The 19,906-nt window shown below is 42.4% G+C and overlaps 1 protein-coding gene across 3 annotated transcripts in view; it reads left to right on the forward strand.

Moving 5' to 3' along the window:
- Positions 1-4,396, forward strand: part of runx3 (RUNX family transcription factor 3) — a 39,764-nt gene extending 35,368 nt beyond the window's left edge. For all 3 annotated transcript variants that reach the window (XM_044375420.1, XM_044375421.1, XM_044375419.1), the window contains one exon: positions 1,121-4,396. In XM_044375420.1, coding sequence (XP_044231355.1) covers positions 1,121-1,602 — 482 coding nt within the window. In that variant the 3' untranslated portion in view covers positions 1,603-4,396. The remainder of the gene's footprint in view (positions 1-1,120) is intronic.
- Positions 4,397-19,906: the final 15,510 nt, after the last annotated feature.

Below are 19,906 nucleotides of genomic sequence, written 5' to 3' on the forward strand. Positions count from 1 at the left end.
AAGCCAAAGCAGAGCTGACTACAACAGTGGTTTTCTAGGCGGAGGTCACCTAAAAAATGATGTGGTGACTTCTAACTTAAGATACTATATAAATATATATATATATAATATAGCAAAAATGTATAGACAAAACAAAATAGTCCCTCTACCAGGGTTCAAATACTACAGCAGGTGGCAGCAGGCAGCATTCAGTAGTCCTACACGACTGCAGGACTGTGAACGGGTTCATAACCGAAGCTCAGGATGTAAGATCAGCCAATAATACTCCTCAGTTAAGTGAGAGGGGCAATATGGTGTTTTACTTAAGGCACTATGTTGGTGACAGTAGCGGTCCCAAATCTCAAAGAAGCAAACTGCCAAGTCAAACCCTCCAGCAATATTTCTATTTCCCTTTTGTCAGCTGAATAAATTAGAAAGTGTTCAGTGAAATTGAAGTCTTAACAGCTGGCTTCACTGTGCTCTGTTACCTGTGAGATTACACTTAGCAGTTGACCCCTGACAGGACCTGGACTGTGATACACATTAGGTTAGAGGATATTCACACAAAAACACATTTTCCTTCCCTTCCTTCCCTTTTTCCTTTCATTTTCCTTCTCTGTCTGTCTCTGATTGTGACCGTCTGACTCTGTCACTGAAGTATGATTTATGATGAGTTGCACAACAGCGCAACAAGCCGTCAGTGCTTATACAAAGCACCCCTCAGAACTGACAATGCCTCTTTTCATAGCTCCGAGAAAGATAGAATACTGTATGTTGCTCTCCTTTTGAAGGAGTGGTAGGAGGGCCGTGGCGAGGGGGCCTTTTCATAACTTCAGTCTTGTGCATGGGGCTGTGGGATGATGTGCTGTCAGTGCTTGATGACTGTTATTAAGCAAAAAAATGTCTCAGTTCATTACTTTTGAGCAAACATTTCCATGGACAGGCATATCGCGAGAAATCTGAGCTCAGAATTGGGGGTTTGGGAAGGTTTGCTGCTCTGGAGATGTGGGTTGTTTTTTAAAATAATAACAAATGAGAATTCCCTGAGCCCCTTGTTTCATAATCACAACAGCAGTTTTCATTCATGGATGAATGTTTGTTGACTCTTGCCAATCTTTTGTTTGTGTCTTTCTGCCGACAGGGACTACAGATCTCTTCCAACAGAGGACCACCTTCCCGTCTCTGTCGCCGCTGACTGACCCTCGCTTCTCGGACCCCCGCATGCACTACCCCGGGGCCTTCCCTTACTCCGCCAACACTTCCAGCACTGGCATCAGCGGCCTCAGCATGTCAGCCTCTTCTAGATACCACACCTACCTGCCGCCACCCTACTCAAACAACCAGACCCAGAACTTCCAGTCCAACTCCTACCTGTATTACGGCACAGGCTCTGGATCCTACCAGTTCTCCATGGTGGCACCGGGGAACACTGGGGGCGAGCGCTCCCCCACCCGCCTGCTGTCCTGCTCGGGGGCCGCGGGCACCGGAGGGACCAACAGCCTGATGAACCCGGGCCTGAACACCCAGAGCGAGGGCGTGGAGGCTGACGGCAGCCACAGCAACTCCCCCACGGCCATGAGTGCCTCGGGCCGTTTGGATGAGTCCGTCTGGAGGCCTTACTGACTGACAGACAGCTAGACAATCAGAGGGTGCGAGAGAAGTGAGGGGGCGGGGGCGGGGGGGAGGGAGTGAAGAGGATGATGAACAAAAAAGCTGAACACTGAAACAAAAGGAAAAAAACAAACAAAAAAAAGAGAAATGCTGCATGTTTGTCTTTTATTTCCCCAGCACTCGCTTAAAAGACTTTCAGCGTTTTACCAACTCTCTGAAGACTTCCATGTATTTTGTACATTTTGAGTGAACTCCTGCACTGTGCTAAGACATGTACTCTTAAACAACTAGCCTATAAAAGCCATATAAGTTGATGAGATGATGTTGAGCTGAAACTGTAAATAGAAGCGAGGGCAAAAACCAGAGAAGCCATAGTAATGTTTCAGGATCATTTGTGTGGTGTAAACAGGTACTCGTCAATGACAAAAGAACAAAAGATCAATCAGTGCAGCTGATGAACTGACAAACCACAGAAGACATTCGACAAACAGACTCTTCAGACTGATCCCACTCACTTGGTAGGCGGAGAAGAGCAGCCAGACTGAATGTTTGCTCCGCGAGTGACTCGGACATCCTTCCAAGGCTTGGCTGCACTGCTGTAGCAATCGGTCTTTTTAAGCTTTAATTTTCTTTTAAGTTTTAATTATTGCAAAAACATTGTGTCAGTTGTGAAAACATCCTCATTTGCATCCAGGGCTGTTTCATGTGCTCACAGTACATATGCAGTACCTTATTGCCTAATTTATTATCCGAATGGACATGTTAGCCCTTGGTGCTACAGTATGCGGTGGATGTTTTTAACACAATTGCTGCATCTTTGAGCGAAAAGCATTTTATCTCCTCTGCTGTGTCATCGGTGTATCAACTTTCAACAGGACAATGGCTGATATTTTGAAGAATGTACTAAAGACTAAAGCAGAGGGGTGTTCAATAGTTTCTTTTTCTCCAGGAATATTCAGATCCTGTTGTGTCTACTCCTTTTTTCCTTAAATTTCTTATTCAAGCCCTTTTCTGAAAACAAATGTCCTACTCTGGTATTTTTAAACTGGATGACATGGTTTACTTTTGATATTTATTTGAGCCAAATTTTGAGGAAATGTACACATATACCCAAAAATCCATAAGCATTTCTCTCTTCCTTTCCTTTTTTATATATATACAGTATATATACCATGTTTTGTCGTTAAGTATAAATTTGGAATTTGTGTAATATATTGCTACTAAATTATAAAAAAACAAAACCTTTAATGTAATTATTTTGTCTTCCAATGTAGCTTTGATGCACTAAAAACTTTTATTACTTATGAACCACGCCCAACAGATTCTGTTAGTGAGATGGTGTATCTAGAGCCGCAACCTTTTAAACAATTTCCAAATTGCCTTCCTGCGTTAAATAAGCCATTCGCTTAATTTTTGCACTATGTTTGAACTTTCATTTCTCCTTTTCAGTTATGTATTTACAAATATCTGAAAGTCTGTAGACCTAAATATTACATATTCCTGCACATGTATTTGCTGAGCACACATCAAGTGTCCTTGTCCTTAAAAAGTCACACACACACACACACACACACAAACAAAAATGATTCATCTTGTAATTAATAATATCATGATTAGACACACACACACATTCCTGCACCACAGGTGTGTGTGCACATTCCCCCCATCCCGAGGGCCTTTGCCCTACATTTACACATCCCTCTATCCCTGGAGGAGGAAGAGAGTGAGGATGAAGGGATAGAAGGAGGAGGTGGGGTCAGAGTGGTATCTTCTTACCAACACCAAGGGCAATTACGCAAAAGAAACCAAAAAAAAAAAAAAAAAACCTTCCCTTGTTGTGCACAGGTCCCTTTGTTCTGTTTAATCAGTAAGTGCTTTGAAGCCTTTATGGTCCCTGATTCTGTCTTTTCTGGTCTGAGTTACTGATCAGCATGTTGGTATGAGCCACACTAAGGCATTTACGGCATGTGTCAGGTGTCTAATATCTACCAGGAAAGTCTTCCACAACAAGGAAGATGATTAGCATTCATGACTCTGAAAGATGGCTGTTTTAGTTGCTACACAAGTGAGATTTCATTTAAAAGTGAATAGTGATCCAAAAAAAAACAAACAAAAAAAAAAAAAACAGCTAGCATTTGCAGCTCAGGTACAAAAATAAGTTATGCAAGGTGTTTTATAGATGTCACATACACAACCTCTGCCTTATTCCTCTTTTTTAATAATGAGTAACAATGTCTCATTCCTGTCTCCCTTCGATTTTTAGAGGAAAGGCTTGTTCCATGCTCTCTCCTCTGGAGCCTTCATACGGTTGAAGACCTTACTTTATTATGGGCAAAAATCATGCAGCTAGAGAAATCACATTTTTACATATACATATGTGGTTCCTTCACAAAAACCAAAGATCTTCACAACTGCCTGTAATACTGTTAGAATGTTAATGATGGGAAATATGTGCTGTAAACATATGATGTCTTGACTGATCTCTAATATCAATCTTAATGCAAAACTAGGAAGCCAAAAATGTACGTAATTTGATTTGTATTTTATTGTTTGTCGGAGTAAAGAGCACAATGATACTTTTCTTTTTAAAAGAATCCCCTTTTCCTTTTCATATAACAAAATGTTAATTCATCTTGCTCTCTTCATTTCTCTTTATGCTCAAAGCATGTACATCTGAAACTGATATGTTAATTTAAAGATCTCATCTCTGTATGTAATATTATCGTTAATGCTTCCATACTGAGTGCTTGTAAAGTTTGCGGATAATGTAGTTTTTAATCATTTTAATTAAAAAACATGTGTTTCACTTTTTGCTTCACAACTGCTGTTTATTTCATAAATCATCTTATTTTTCAAATTCATTTTACTTAAAGGAAATCCAAGAGAGAGAGAGTGATGACAACATCATTTTTCTTTACCTGCCCTTCTGAGAAAAATCACACCCACATTAGATTTGGGATCAGTATTTATAGCCACATTCTTCAACATTATTCGCTTTCCTACAAAACTTTACAGAGCACTGTAATAGTTCTCTGATTTTGGAGCTCAAAGCTCAAAAGTCTGGATTGTGAGGTCTTTTATAGTTTAACAGAGGGAGGTGTAGAGCGGGAAAATGTTGAACATGGAGGCACAGAGTATATATACACCTCCAGGAACCCAGACCCCATCACATCAGCTGATAAATGAGCAGTGAGGAAAAAAAACACCATAAAAGGTTCATGGGACCCAATTTCATGCCAGTACATTCTGATCCAACAAATTCTGTTCTTCTAACCTCTTTATCCTCATGCAGTAAATACCAGTCATGCCACCACCTCCATTTCATAACCCTGGCAGTTCATTGGTAGTTCGTTCCCAATAACCCCCTTAAATAATTATCCTCCCATTAGTGAGACTCTCGTTGGCAATTACCCGCACTTCTCAGGGGTTTGAAAATGCCTCAGCTGTCAACACAGTGGTACCCAGAGCGTAAATAAAGCGCAGCTCAGGAATCCAACACCGCCCTGGCAGCCTCCATGTTAGCGCACGTCGGCAAGTTGTCACTTGTTAAAAACAATACGGGAGAAGTTTGGAATGTCGGCCGACTTTTTTACCAGCTATGTGGTTGTTAATTTATGCAGCGCTGATGGCATCTGTTTGGCCCATTTGAATCGGAGCCACAAGATTAAACACTTGAGATGCTACCTTGTCGGGTGGTCTGATTTCAGATGTCTCATGTGGTTAACCTGAAATACAATACCCACAATTCCTCGCTCTTAAACTAATGCCACCTGTTGATGTACTATGAAAGGGCTTTCACTTCTAAACTGCTTTGTTTTCTTCTTCTTCTTTTATTTTCCCTGTTTATACTCTCCTGTCTCTTTCCTCGCCTCTTTTATCCTTTCTTCTCATTCAATTCTCATGCTTTCTTTTCCTTCTGTATGGCTTCTGCTGTGTGTGTGTGTCTGTGTCAGGCCTTCTATGGGGGCAGTGTTGGCAGAACAACAAAGCCTCAGGATGCACACACGCAGCCTTGATACACACTGTATTCAATTAACTCTGCACACTCAAAGCATCCCCACACACGCACAAGAAACTCTCTCTCTCACACACACACACACACAGACACAGACACACACGCAATCCCCTGCTGACAGATCTCACACTACCCTCCACCCAGACAGTCTGAGCTCCACTTCACAGTGTGAGTGTATGACAGTTCTGCGCCGTCTTAAACATTCCCAACTATTTCCTCCAGGTCTCATCACAGAGTTGCTCTCTGCGTCGCTCCTCAGCGATCCCCCGCCGCTCAGGAAGCACAAAGAGAAGATGATAAGCTTTCAATTAGACTGGGCTCAGGGGAATTTTCCAGCTGTCTTCGCACACTCTGTGAGACCCGACTCTCTCGTCCACATGTGGGGAGCAGAGGAGCTCTCATCTGGCTCTGTCTTTGTCATGGACGTACATGAGCCGAACTGCTTTTTTCATCTCTCCTCTCTGTTCCCGCTATGCTGTTCTTCCGAAAATTGTAACTCTCCAGGAAGAGTGGAAACGTTTGCCTGGATGAGGCTGCTTTGTCTGGATGTAATTGTAGTCAAAGGCATGATGAATTGGTTTATAAGGCGATTGCTTTTTAAGTGGATGAAATAGAAAGAGAACTGGAGGCATGATCGTCACAGGAAAGAAAAACTAAAACAATGAGAATCACTGAGGAGAAAATACTTTGTCAAATCAATCATTTGTTGTGATGAGAAGCACAATAACTTTTGATTTTTCCTGTAAGAAAATCTCCTTCCTCTGCACCCTCATGTAACTTTATCTTCAATTAATCACAGCAGTTTTTGAGAAAGATTAAAGCGCTATTTATAAATGCAAACTGGTAAGCAGACGCAGAGAGAAATGCAGGAGACAGAAGGAAAAACAGAAAGAGAGAGAGAGAGAGAGAGAGAGAAAGAAGGGAGAGGGACTGTTTTGGAAAGAGCACAGAATCATTAAAGCCCTCTCATTTCTCATGAACACAATATCCCGTGTCGCTTCTGCGGTACCTGCATACGAAACCCATTAAGGCCTCTTCTGCAGCCACTGACCTCTCCTCCTCCCTAACCCGTGAGAAGGAGCGGGCTAGGACCGGTCTTGGTTTGGGTGCCTGGTACATGACCAGAAGTCTATTTTCTAACCAGACTGGTGGTGGGAACAGAGGCTGCCGTCCAAAATCAGGGTTCCCACAGATTGACCGAGAAACACAGGGGCCAGGGGCTAAGAAACCGCGAGAGCTGTGATGCAACCGTTCTCACACTGACGACTAGCGCTGCCTCGACGACAGGGAGAGGGATATGGAAGGAGAGATAAGGAAAGAGAGAGAAAAAAGGGTTCTCCCAGTTCAGAGGGATCCCAGTGAAGGTAGTTTCTCATCCATGTAGGGTCTACAGAGACCGCTCTGAGCAGCTCCAAGTTCCCACAATGGAGCGCTCCTCTCCATGGGGCCTGGATTCAGACCCAGAGGATCACTAAAAACTTACAAGAGGCATTTACAGAAACAGTCTCACTATCAGGTCAATCTATAGAGCTGCCACCATAGATTTAAGGTCACGGACGTGATGCGTGACCCCTAAAAGATCAGACGTCAGATGATCTGTAAAGGTCAACTTTAAGCTCCATTTCAGTTTATATTCTCAGCATCACTACAAGATACACCCATCTTAAAATACTATTATTAAAAGAGCTGAAATGTGTTGGTTAATTGATAAATCGAATGGCAATACAATAATTAGTTAATTGTCTAGATCATTTTTTCAAGATAAGATCCTATGGTTCCAACCTCTCAGTTGTGAGGATTTGATGCTTTTCTTTGTTTTATGTGACATTTAACTGAATATCTTTGGGTTTTTGACTGTTGGTCAGACAAAACAAGCAATTTTAAGACTTTACTTTGTGTTTTAGGAAATTGTGACGCACATTTTTCACTATTTCCTGACGTGTTATAGTCAGATTGATTGGTCAAATAATCAGAAATATAATCGGCAGATTAACTGATAATGAAAATAATCATCAGTTGCAGCCCTAAATTTTGGTTTTATAATCAGATTTTTGCTTTCCTCAAAAAAAGTTAATATATCTGATATAAATGTGAGGCTTTTACACTTATTTTTAATATAGTTTCACATATTGTATAATTAATAACAATAATAATAATAATTTGTTCAAGAGCAGTTCCCACCATTTGTACATTTGAACCCATCATTAGCGAACTTAATGTAAATAAGATTTTCACTTCACTGTAACTGCTGTAGAAGGTTTTTTTTTTGTTGTTGCAGCAATTCAAATAATCTTACACACTCTATTTTCTAGGTAAGGCTTGCACAAAGAGGTGTCTTGATAGCGCCGATAAAGAAGAAGGCAATTCTAGAAACAATTATCTTAACTTCCTTCCTCACTCTTGTCACGACATGAGTCAAAAAACAGAAGAAGGCCTTTATAGAAACCCAACAGACCACCGCATGGTGGACCTGTGGCTCAGACCATGGTTAGGGGGTGAACTGGCTAAGACCACAGCAGCTAGCTTTCATTTAGATGTCCTAATGGCTTGGATTTAGATTCTTCTCATTGCATAATGACCACAGCTGTCTGTGTCTAACCAGTCTGGCTTTAATTGAATTAGTTAGTTAGGGAGAAAAGAGTAGAACATTTGATATGAGAGGATAATAGCTTGTAGTGTTTTAGGGTTTTTTTGTTGACTGGAATAATAAAATGACATGCTTTTCAGAGTTGGATTTAGACATTGCATTTGCACTTTACCAGTGAACCAAAATATGTTTTTACTAAGAGAGTAGGGCAGCTTCCCAGAAACAATGCTAGTTGTTTCCCATACTGATTCATGAGAATTGACACAATCTTTTTTTCTGTCCTTTTTTTCTCACAGAGAGAATCAGAATTACGATCTGTACATGTGAACACTGCTTCCCCTATAAAACAGGAAATTAAGACACACGCACACATGCACACACAGAGCACTAAACACCACACACTGCAGCTCTCTGCCAGGCTCTTTTAGGGAGCCTCCCTCGTCACGGTGGGGTCCTGAGTGGGTGGTGGGGGTGGGGGGGTGAGGGAAAAGGCGAGAAGGGGAAACAGGGATCCCTGTGGACCAGGTCTCTGTTCACTTCCTGCTTGAGCAGGGGAACACTCTAAATTGGCAGTTCACATACACAATCTCTATCTTTCTATCTCTCTTACTTTTTTCATCCATGCACGCAAGCAGTGAGCAGGATGATTGCTCAAGTCTGTTTTGGATCACGTGGGAACATGAATGGTCATTAAAAAGCCTGCGTCGTCCCTTCCTTCTGGTTCCCACTATCTAGTTGGGAAGCCGCAGAGTCAGATACATTTATGCCTTCAATTGTTTGTTGCTTCTTTCTTTGTCTCTGAAAACTCTTTCCTCTGTCTGGGACTGACCACCAAACTAGATGATTAAAATCCTTTCACCAGTGAGGGTTGAAAAGAAATCAGTGAAAACCACTGAAACACCACAGACCTACAGCCTCCTCTAACCCATAAACCAAATAAAGTGACGACATCAAAAACAGATTTTCCCTCATCCTTCATGTGTCACTAAACACAAGAGCTTCACAGAAATGTGTCTGTCGTCAAATTTCTCGTATCATCATTCTCTCTGTTACAGCCAGTTTTATTGTTGCTGCTGTTGTGGCACTTTGATCGTAAAACATTGTCATCAAGACAATCAAAGCCAGGCTTGAATAAATCAAGCTACTGAAGACACCAAATAAAGTGTCGGGTATTGTTGCTGTTAGACAGGTGAGGTGACTAAAAGCCATCGCTTTGGTGTTTCTGTCTCCAGTCTGCAGTGTGTGTGTGTGGCAGTGTTATACACCCCCATGTCTGGCCATGGCTGCCCCGCAGGCCTCTCCTAACCAGTTCCCATGGTTCCACTATAGCGACTATGGACTTCCTCGAGGGACACCTCCCACTCACTGGTTTGTTTTCATCCTTAATGGGAGATCATCTTACACTCTTTATGGTGTGTGCGTGTGAAGTAAACAGTTTGTGTGTGTGTGTTTTTTGTGCATGCACCTGCACAGACAAAGGCATATTATTGGGCATGAGTCTGCATGTGTGTGTGAGTGACTGTACACACATGCATTGAACAAAACGTCGTATGTATATTGGCCTGCAGACACTAGACACCTTGATTTCTGCTCCTTTTGTTTTTGCCCATGAGGCATACAGGATGATGAAGGAAGAAAAAGTGTCTGGAGACGTCTGTTGGGGAGCATTCATATTTAGGAATAATTGCTTTTAAGTGCTGAGACATAACAGCCAAATGGGCCGTGGAACAAAGAGGGCTTGTGGGGGGATGGAAAATGAAGCATTTACATTCAGGGCCTGGTAATGAGGGGGTTTTCCTGAGAAATGACAGTGAGGAGGTGGATCAGAGAGACGCAGAGAGGGAGAGAGAGGTAAAACAGACAGAACATATCAGATCAGGGGATGGAAATTACACTACTGATCCTAGACGAGCTTTTTTGGCTGTAAAGATGGCGTCAGACTGTGACACACTCTGGCCAAAGGATTGTGCACATGCATACCCCACAGTTTGAAGCCTACAGGTGTTTGTGCTTTGAGAGAGGCCCTATACTGTACCTCAGCAGGGGCTACAGCAGCAGAGCGAGCCAAGGAGGATTTGGGCTCGGGGACGTCTTGGCGGATTCAGCCACATTATGAGGTGCGGCCTTCTGGCAGGCCACTCACAGCAGGGCACAGCAGACCTGAACATAAACACAGTCAGTCCTTAAAAACCATCCATCACGCAGGTCCACCTGGGAGCAAAACCCATCAATCTCACTCACTGAGACGGACATAGAGACAGATTATTGAAGACACTGAAAGGAATTAATAGAGTTTTTGGAAGAGTTTTAGTTGGGATGGTAGATGAGTTGATCTAAGTGTGTTATATAGATAAAGAAGATATGTATTGCTTTTACAATACAGTGTCAAACAATAGATTTATACTTGTTTTTTTCAGGGAAGTGCCGTTCCACTCTGCTCCACAGTCACTCTGTATTTTGCCAAAGAGTGGCAGCCCTGCAGTTTTCTTTTTGTGGTTTTTGGAAATGCCCCCACTTTTCCGGCCCTGCTCCAATTTTCTTTAAATACAACCGTAATTGGTTTGATTTCCTACCTCCGGCCTGGTGGTAAGGGGGGTAATGAGCAGTGGTGGGAGCTAGCGAGGGCCAGGCGAATGGGACCCAGCCCACAGCAGGCGATCCGCACGCTTGGGTGGCAATACAGTTTGGACTTCAGTGCCAGCACTACTATTCCCCCATTTAAAGGCTGTTTTCGGGCAGATCCTGGAAGCCCATCAGTGGAAACTCACATCAATCAGCACAGCAAACACAGCAACACACTCAACTGCACAATACTCAGAAATCTAGTTTCTGATACCTGAATCATGAACATACACGCATCATAACTCTCCTCTCAACGTTTCTCCTTTTTGTCTCACACACATCTATCATACCCCTGCCAACAAAATCTTGCGACATTATCACAAAGGCATTCCAGCCTCCAAATCAAAACCAGCCTCCTACAAAAAGTCTTTTCTTTGTGATTTCTCTCACGGGCAGTTAGACAAAGAGGAGTGTGAGTGTGCCGCTCATCAGGCAGGCATGAGTAATCAAAAAGGAAATAAGACGTAGCGTCTGGGAGAGGCCAAGCAGGCCCCTACTGATCTGCAGCCAGCTCAATGTTCTGGCCTTCTATTGTTTCCTGCTTGGCTGGCAGACCAGAGAACAGCCGACCAATAAGAGGCCAGCTTACATCTGTCCTTGTCATGGAGCACCTCTAGGATATGCTTCAGGTGGCACTGATGGTGAAGCAAGAACCTGGAAAATCACTGCCAACTGATGCACCAGGATAAGAAGAGAACGTAGATGAAAGGAGTTGATGTGAGGAAGCTTATCAAAACATAATGATGTTCATTCTATTACTGCAGAATGAAATGTGCGTTTTGTCAACCAAGCTTTTGTACAAGCTACTGTTAGCTGGAAATCTGTAGGTTTCTCAAACTCTCTGCCCTCAGAGGCCGTGATTAGAGGCCTCCAAAGGCAATGGAGAGTTTAGCACTATACATACACACCTCCTGATCACTGAACAGGCCAAGTGTGCGTGGGAGAAACTGGATCTGCACGTTGAAAAGTCTCAGTCTGGGGTAGAGGAGGTGTTGATTTTTACTGTAACCAGCGGCAACCCAGAGAGGACCTGTTATGGTGAGTCCAGGGCCAACGCAGACAGTCAAGGAGTTTGTCTTCTTTACGATGGCTGGAAAAAAAACAGACATGTTTCCAACCAAAGCAGGATTCTGGGGTATGTGGTCTAGCCGCAGAAGAAATGGACCCAGGAGGCTTCCGTAGCCCGAGCGCTGGTGCAGAGAGAACACAGGGAGTCTTCCAAAAATGGCACAAATGCACGCACGCACGTACACACGATGTGCAGCTTTCCCGGCAAGCGACAGTCATCTCGGTGGAAAAATATGGTAACCGATGCATTAAAGCCCAGGACTCTGAGGGATTGCAGGGACACAGTGGCATTAAAGACAGACAGAGCGAGGGGGGGGAACACACGACACAATATACAGAAAGCAGAGGAGGTTGTTCAGCAAAATGGGTCAGTCATACCCACAGTGTGATTTGGCTCATGTATAAAATATGTGCATGTATTTGTGCACATGTGTCCACTCATTCACATGGAGCCTTTCTACATATCAGAATGCCAGTGTGTGCACCATGAAAGACAGACCTACCCAATAATTACAGTGATCTGAAACAGTGTAGGCCACAGCGCCTTTCTCTGCAAAAGAGAGGGACAACTTTTATAAAAACAAGATGGCTTTAGAAGCAGAACCAGAAAGCAGCTCAACAGCAAAAAAAAAAAAAAAAGAAGAAAAACTCCCACAAACTGACTTTCATGCCGGTTGAGGCCTGCGGTTCTGTTGCCAAATAACACCAAACAATGCACTTCTCACCCCACTCCTCCTGAGCCCCTTTCCCAGTATCGAGCCATGGTTCTCTCCTCGTTAAGTGAACTGTACAAATGTTCAGAGCCCCTGGCACTTCTTCATATGTTTTTGTGTGTGAAACGCTCACTACACACCAGTCCGGGGACATTTGCAAGTTTACGGGGTGAGTGAGCCACAGCTTTCACTGCTCAATCTAACAAATTCCCCAAAGTCTAAAAGCTAATCCCGCCAAAGAAATGCTCAAGATGACGACAGTAAACCAGCCTCTTGGCTTTGTCATCTCAACTTGTGTGTTCCTGATGAGCTGACAGGCTGGAGGAGTAACACTGACTGTCTTATTAATGCTTAAAGCATTCTGACAGAGCCTTTTGTTACTTACTTAAACCACGCTGCCTGCAACGACCTAATGGAGGGCTAAAAGCCATTAGGCTAGAGGGCTTAGCTAACACAAACCATGCACACAGGCTATGAAGGAGCAGCTAAGGGCGATCAATACATCTCCCCTCCTCCTCCTCCTCCTTCTCCTCCTCCTCCTTTCCTCCTCCAGTGTTAAAGCTGAATGTCATAGCATCCTCTCTGGCTGCTGGCGAGTAAAGGAGCCGCTTTGGTTTAGTTTAGAGTGAAAGCAGGGATGGAGGGCCAGCACCTGCAGCTTGGGCAGAGATCAGATACATCTATTAACGCCGACTAGAAGTTAAATGCTCATTGCTGTAGGCTTAAACACTTTTTCTACTGTACTCCAATGTCAATGATGAGTGTGTTTTAAAGGATAGGTTCACAGTTTTTCATGTTTGGCTTAAATCAATATTCATGCACCCATGTGAACATTGAAACAGGTTTTTCTTGCTGTAATTATTCCTCACGTTCATGCTGACTATTAAGAGATCCCTTCATAATGTATTTTCAATGTATGTGATGGGGGACAAAATCCACAGTCTTCCTTCTCTGCAAAAAAAATATTTAAAAGTTTATCTGAAGCTAATATGAAGCGTCAGCCATCCAAATTAGTCAAATAAATGTTGTTACCACACTTTGTTATTATACTTCCACTGCAGCTCAACAGGGAAACACTGTCTGGGTGAACAAAAAGAGGGAATTTTATTCTAAAAAGAAAATAATTTTGAAAGATATCCACTTTATTTAACTAACATGGAATGCTTAAGCGCCATATTAGCTTTAGATCAACTTCTAAGTATATTTTTCAACAAAATGAGGACTGTCCATCACTTACATTGAAAGTTCATTTGAAAGGGGTATTTTAATGGCCAGTATGAACAGAAGGAATGATTAGAGCGAGCAAAACCTCTTTTATTCTTCACATGGGCACCTCACTATTGTTTTAAGACAGACTTGAAAAATTGTGAACCTATATTTAAGTGCACCTAAGCCAAAATGCCAGTATCAACAGAATCAAAACAGAGACAAGGTTTACTGTCAGTAGGGGCATGTGAGTGTAGTCTGTTGTCATTTTACCATGGAGACATGGCAGGGAGGAGCCAGCTGGGGCGTTTCTCTTTTACAGGACTGCTCTCTGCAGCGGCTGGCATGAAAAGAAAGCCAGTGAGCTGGAGACGGATGGCAGAACCAAAACTTCAAAAGACCTCCTCTCCCCCTAGATGTGCTACACGGCTCTAAAAGGGAACCTGCTAATTCAATTTAGCACAAAGCCGTACACACACACTGTCTCTAACGCACACACACACACACACACATACACCTGGGATTATCAGCACACCCAGCAGACATTAACGTAACATAAACTGCAAGGTAAATGTTCCTCTCAGTAGAGCTGAGGTGGAGGTGTGGCTGCTGACAGAGCAAAGTCTTTCATGTCTAATAGTTTTTTTCCGTCACAGACAAAATAAAACAGGCCACTATTGTAGTCTTATAGAGAGACAAAACAACCTGGACAAAGGCCCCTGGAGGCATGAAATACCTGACGTCACGAGGTGTCTTTCAAGTACACAGCTGACACAGACTCATAGTAGCCTTTTTATCTTTAGAACCACTTGCCTTTATACTGTCCACACAAAAAAACACACACACACACACCTCTCTCATGCTTCCTGTGAAAAAGTGCTGACCATGTAAAGGAGATAAGAACAAAACCCCCGGGAGAGAGGTCTGCCAGCTACGAGCGTTCCCTTCCCTCTCCCTCTCTTTCAGCTTACTGTGGCTGAGTACCCTCTAGTGGTAATTACAGTGAATGGCACTTCTCCGACTTGAATTTGGATCCTTGAACCCTCACTCTGCCTCTTTACCAGCCAACAGCCGCAGTAAACCGCAGCTCTGCCACAGGGTGTGACTGCAGGACCCACATGGGGTGAGTGGCAAGCAGGGAAAAGGGGGTGAGGCAGCTTTTGTGGGCTGCCCAAAGGGGTCCACCACAGTCCCCTATCTCTCCACCACAGTAGCCACCGAGCCCCGGAGAGAGAAAGCCACCCCACCGCATTTTAATGAGGGCTAAAATAAACAATGTGAGCACACAAAACCCACCCTGACTGGTTGACTGCAGGCACTGGAGTGGAGCAGATAAGCTGGGCTGTTAGTCGGTGGTGTGGGAGTTGATGGGGTGGATGATGCCACAGTGAACTCCAGTATGAACTCCCATAGACCCTTACAGCGCTCAAATAATGAGTGATAGTGTTTGTCACAGAGGCAGTGTGCACTCAATGGAAGACATCCTCTACAGAGTGAAATAATAGGGCAAGTTTGTGGTTCATTTCAAAAGTTGGTTCACCCAAATTACAAAAAAACATATTTTCTTATCTCTAGTGGTATGTAGACACACAGATAAGTTACGTTTTATTTGCCCAGGTTTTGAGATATCAGCATCAGATATTCCTCCCTCCATACCAACAATGCAGTTGGATGGAATTTTGATTGTGGTGTTGCTGGAAATATTTTCTATCAAATAAATAATTGCTATGAAAACAAAAACTATACACGTTCTGTACTTCTACTCCACTACATATCACATGCAAATATTTACTTTTTACTCTACTGCATTTATTTGACAGCCACAGTTACATTACGGATTAAGATTTTACACTTAGAATATATGATGAATTTATTAAACTTAATGGATTCTTATTCATTAAACTAGACAATAGTATGTAAAATAGTTCAATTAGGTTTTCTTCCACCAACTACAACATTAAAATGCTACTTACCCATTAATGCATCAGCAACAATAATTCAATAATATAATATATAATAGTATGACACTCACAGGGGCCATTTTCTGCATTATCAGTACTTTGAATGATATAAGTACATTTTGCTATTGTGCTTGAACATTTGAAATGCAGGATTTTTACTTGCCATGGAGAACTTTCGGTGTGGCTTTAACTTACTGGATCTGAACTGCTGTTCACAGTTCTGTAGATTATCCAGAAGAACCAGAACCAGGGGCGCCAGCTCTGGAAATGTACATTTGCTGTTGAAGTTTTTAGATGTAATTTTTCAGCAAAAATTAAGTCACCTCCATTATGTTGTCAAGTAGCAAAAACCTCAGAAACAGATGAGGAAAAGACATTGTTTTGTTTGTTGGTTTGTTTGATTTTGGGTACACTGAACCTATAAAATACACCTCTCATAACATGTGAACGATTTATTCTAACCTTGACACCAGATGAATATCTAAACCCATTTAAACACACCAAATGTTGTCTATAAGAATATTGTTATAAAAATTATGATTATACTGTGTATGTGTGTTACTATTTTACATGGATCGTGATGAATTGTTTGTACTGCAACTCTGCAACATCAGCAGGCTCATCAGCTAAGGTTAAAGGAAGTTCAGCACTATATTTGTAAAGAGGAAGATGTAGAAAATAAAATTCTTTGGAGAGAGGGTGAGACATGTCATCTCTGGGTCAGTTTTGCAGGTTGGCTCCTCAACAGGAGAACTGAAAATGGTCATGACGTTATTGATGAAGTCTGTACTTGACAGATTGGAAGAAGAACTGAAACGCCCACCCATACTATATAAAAACTCATTGAAGGCGTTCCTCGATGAGCCTTTTTGACTAGAAAATAAACTAGAAAACAAATTCTGTTAAATTTTGATACTTCAGCTCCGGTCTCTATTGTTTAATGGTCATTACGAAGAAATTCTTTTAACAAATATTCTCAAGTTTCAGTCTGTCCTCCAGTGTGCCACTCTGCATCACTGCCATACTGATGTGTTATGTGCAGCTATCAGACTCTATAGGCCTATTTATGAGTAACTATATTCCTAGCAGACAAAAACCTTCTGTTGCAGCCAAAAAAGACATACAAGATGATGGGTCAATGACAGCTTGTACGACTTTAAGGAGTTTGGCAAGAAAAACACACCTTTTTTGGAGGATCAACATATCCTCGGCGCTCTTGCTAACCAGTCACAGACGGCAATTTTTTTTTTGATGGACGGTGGTGCCAGCATAATTTCTGAATAAAGGCCAACATTGCTGAAGATGTAAGGTGAAGATAAAGGGCATGAGAAGCAGTATGGGGGCTGTGGAAGTACTGTAGTCTGACAGGAATGCCTGAAACTTCACTGCTATCCAACAACAACAACAACACGCCGTGTGGTCTGTGTGTGCCAGGCTGGCAGCTGCAGTGTTTTCACTTCTGCGGCTGATCTCTGATTGGCTCATAGTTGGTTGTAAACATAACCACTAATTTTGAATATCAGCTATTCAATATCTATGGTAAGTACTCATGTATTCAGTTATAATGGTGTCATATCATATTTATAGAGAGTTCTCACTGGACATTATGACTTACCAAAGCAGGGAAAACACAGGTGGAACTAATAACATTAATTACGCCTCTGTTCCATGTATGTGTGCCAGTATGTCCGGCCAGTGAGACAGTATGTACAATACCAGAACTGACACTGGCACACCTGAGTGGAATATAGTCGTAATTAACGTTATTAGTGCACTTACAAGTCACACAAGTTTAGACAGCTATTTTGCTTCAATGTGTGCCTTAAAGCACAGGCTTGGCTGATGACTTTACCTCAAATATATGTTTCCTAATTTTTTATGTAATTGCCTCGGTGTTAAAAATAGGACCTTCATACCTTCATGACCACATAATTATCAGCATAGTAATCAACATGTCTTGTCCCACACCTGTGTCCCATATAGGTTTGTGGTTCCTAACCTGAGGATCTGGACCCCACAAGGGGTCACAAGATGATTAACAGGTTAGAAAATTCAAATCTTCCTCGTATCTTTGTTTTTCTTTATTTTATTTTTTTCTTGTGAATTACTGGATACATTTACCTCTTGAGGTCTCTAATAAAACAGGAGGAAAAATCAATCTATTTGACCTGGTCATAATCCGTATGGTTACAATAGCTCACAAGTAGACACTGCTCTATTATAAGGTGTCACAGGCCAAAAAGGTTGGGAACCGCTGCCTTAGGCTGATTCTTGTAGCGTTCAAGAACGTTGTTGCTTGAAAATGAAAATATTTATCATGTAAAATCATCATTATCATTTTGCACACCTTCTTGAGAATACGGTGTGGCCACAGTGAACTTTGAAAACTGGTATATATCCTTCCCTTTCATTTAAATATGTCATGATAGAGTCTAGACTATGTATGTGACTGGAATATAATAAACAAGTTCAAAATGAAAAAGAGGTTTCACAACATATATTTTTTACTCAGATGGAGAATCCTGATACCCTTGTTGCCACATATCCTCTACATACAGGTCTGTGTGCTGTCAGTCACAGAGTAAATCAGATAGAGGGGAACCTATAGCCTCATCAGATATCAGGTGCACAGAGTCCATATGCAAAGAAGGTTTTTCACGCATTGTAGGTCCAAAACCCAGCTGGGATATCACTGTGTACCCTTGAGCGAGCTACTTTACCAGTGTAAATATTTAGTCAGCTGTATAAATGGGTGTTGTGTAAAACCTGCAAACTGAACTGGCACTGCAGGGAAAGAGTCAGTGCCAAACAGAAAAAGGCTCCAGGCTGTGCTATTGGAAGTGATCATTCACATGGAAGCATAGATGGAGAGTGAAAAAATATAAAAATCATTGATTTAACTGTTACAGTGAAGGCATAATATATATCAAGGTTGAAGAAATAGCACCCTTGTACCTTCATCCTGACAAACGAAGATCAGGGAAATAACTGTGGCTGCAACCTCTGTGTTCATAGCTTCTCTGACATGTTGGCTCCCTCTCATGGTGTGTAATATAGCCCTGCTCTGTACAAACACACACACACACACACCACACACACAGTCAACATGTTTGAGAAACAACACTCAGCCCCTCCTGGCCTCACCTTCATTACCCAATTACACTAATACACTCACCCTGCTTGTAATGAGTGTGTGGTCTGAATGATAGCCAGCCTTGTTGTGTCTTCTCTTACCTCACGCTCACGCTCACACATACGTCTGTCTGTCTGTTTGTGTCTGGGTGGATTTCCTCCCTGTGAATTACAAGTGGAGACCGTGTCTCAGTGTGCTCCAGCGAAGGAAAGGAGAATGTCTGGGGCTGAAACACGACACTTTAATGATCTGGAGTGCATCCAAAAGCTGTACGCCCCCACACCTTTTCTTTTTTTTTTCCCCCCTTCTCTTGCGAAACTTTGGCTGCAAACAGCCCCGCAGAATAGACTTGTTTGTGCCTCTGAACAGTAGGGAATTGCCTGAAAAACATCATCAAACTGGCTGTGAGAGGGTGACTTCAGGGGGAGGTGGAGACCACAGTGGGTGAACACCCACATGAGACATTCCTCGTGGAGCAGGAGCTGTAAACAAACATGCTTTGGCCCAGGGGTTCCCAAACCTTTTTCTGTGTTTGTTTGTCAGTGACCTTCAACAATAAGTGTGAAACAAGAAACCCAATATGAGATGTTTTTGATATAGTACCGAGAATAGAAAGCTGCTTATGGTGAGTCTAGAACCTGTGACCAAAACATTCCCTACATCCATTAACTTAACTGAGAGGGAAATGTGACTGTTTGTCATTTGGCTCATGAAAGCCCCTCAAATTCCCCGGGCCCCTGGGTGGTATCATTAGGCTGTGTTAACACTGCAGGCGCAGATGTCCCAAATATGGATTTTTTCCCCTCATAAGCAACACAGCTTTGTTTTTGAAAACAAAAAAGACATTATAATGATTGATTATGATTAAGGCAACTTTCATATGTGGTCATGCTTTTGTGACATCACAACTAGCTAGGAAGCCAATCATGGTCCATTATGCAACATATACAAGTGTGATGTGGAAACTTGAACACATATACTTAGAATGGACTTTCCAGTGAAGCTGGAAGG

The sequence above is a fragment of the Thunnus albacares genome, chromosome 15 (genome assembly GCF_914725855.1).
Source record: "Thunnus albacares chromosome 15, fThuAlb1.1, whole genome shotgun sequence".
NCBI classification, from domain to species: domain Eukaryota; kingdom Metazoa; phylum Chordata; class Actinopteri; order Scombriformes; family Scombridae; genus Thunnus; species Thunnus albacares.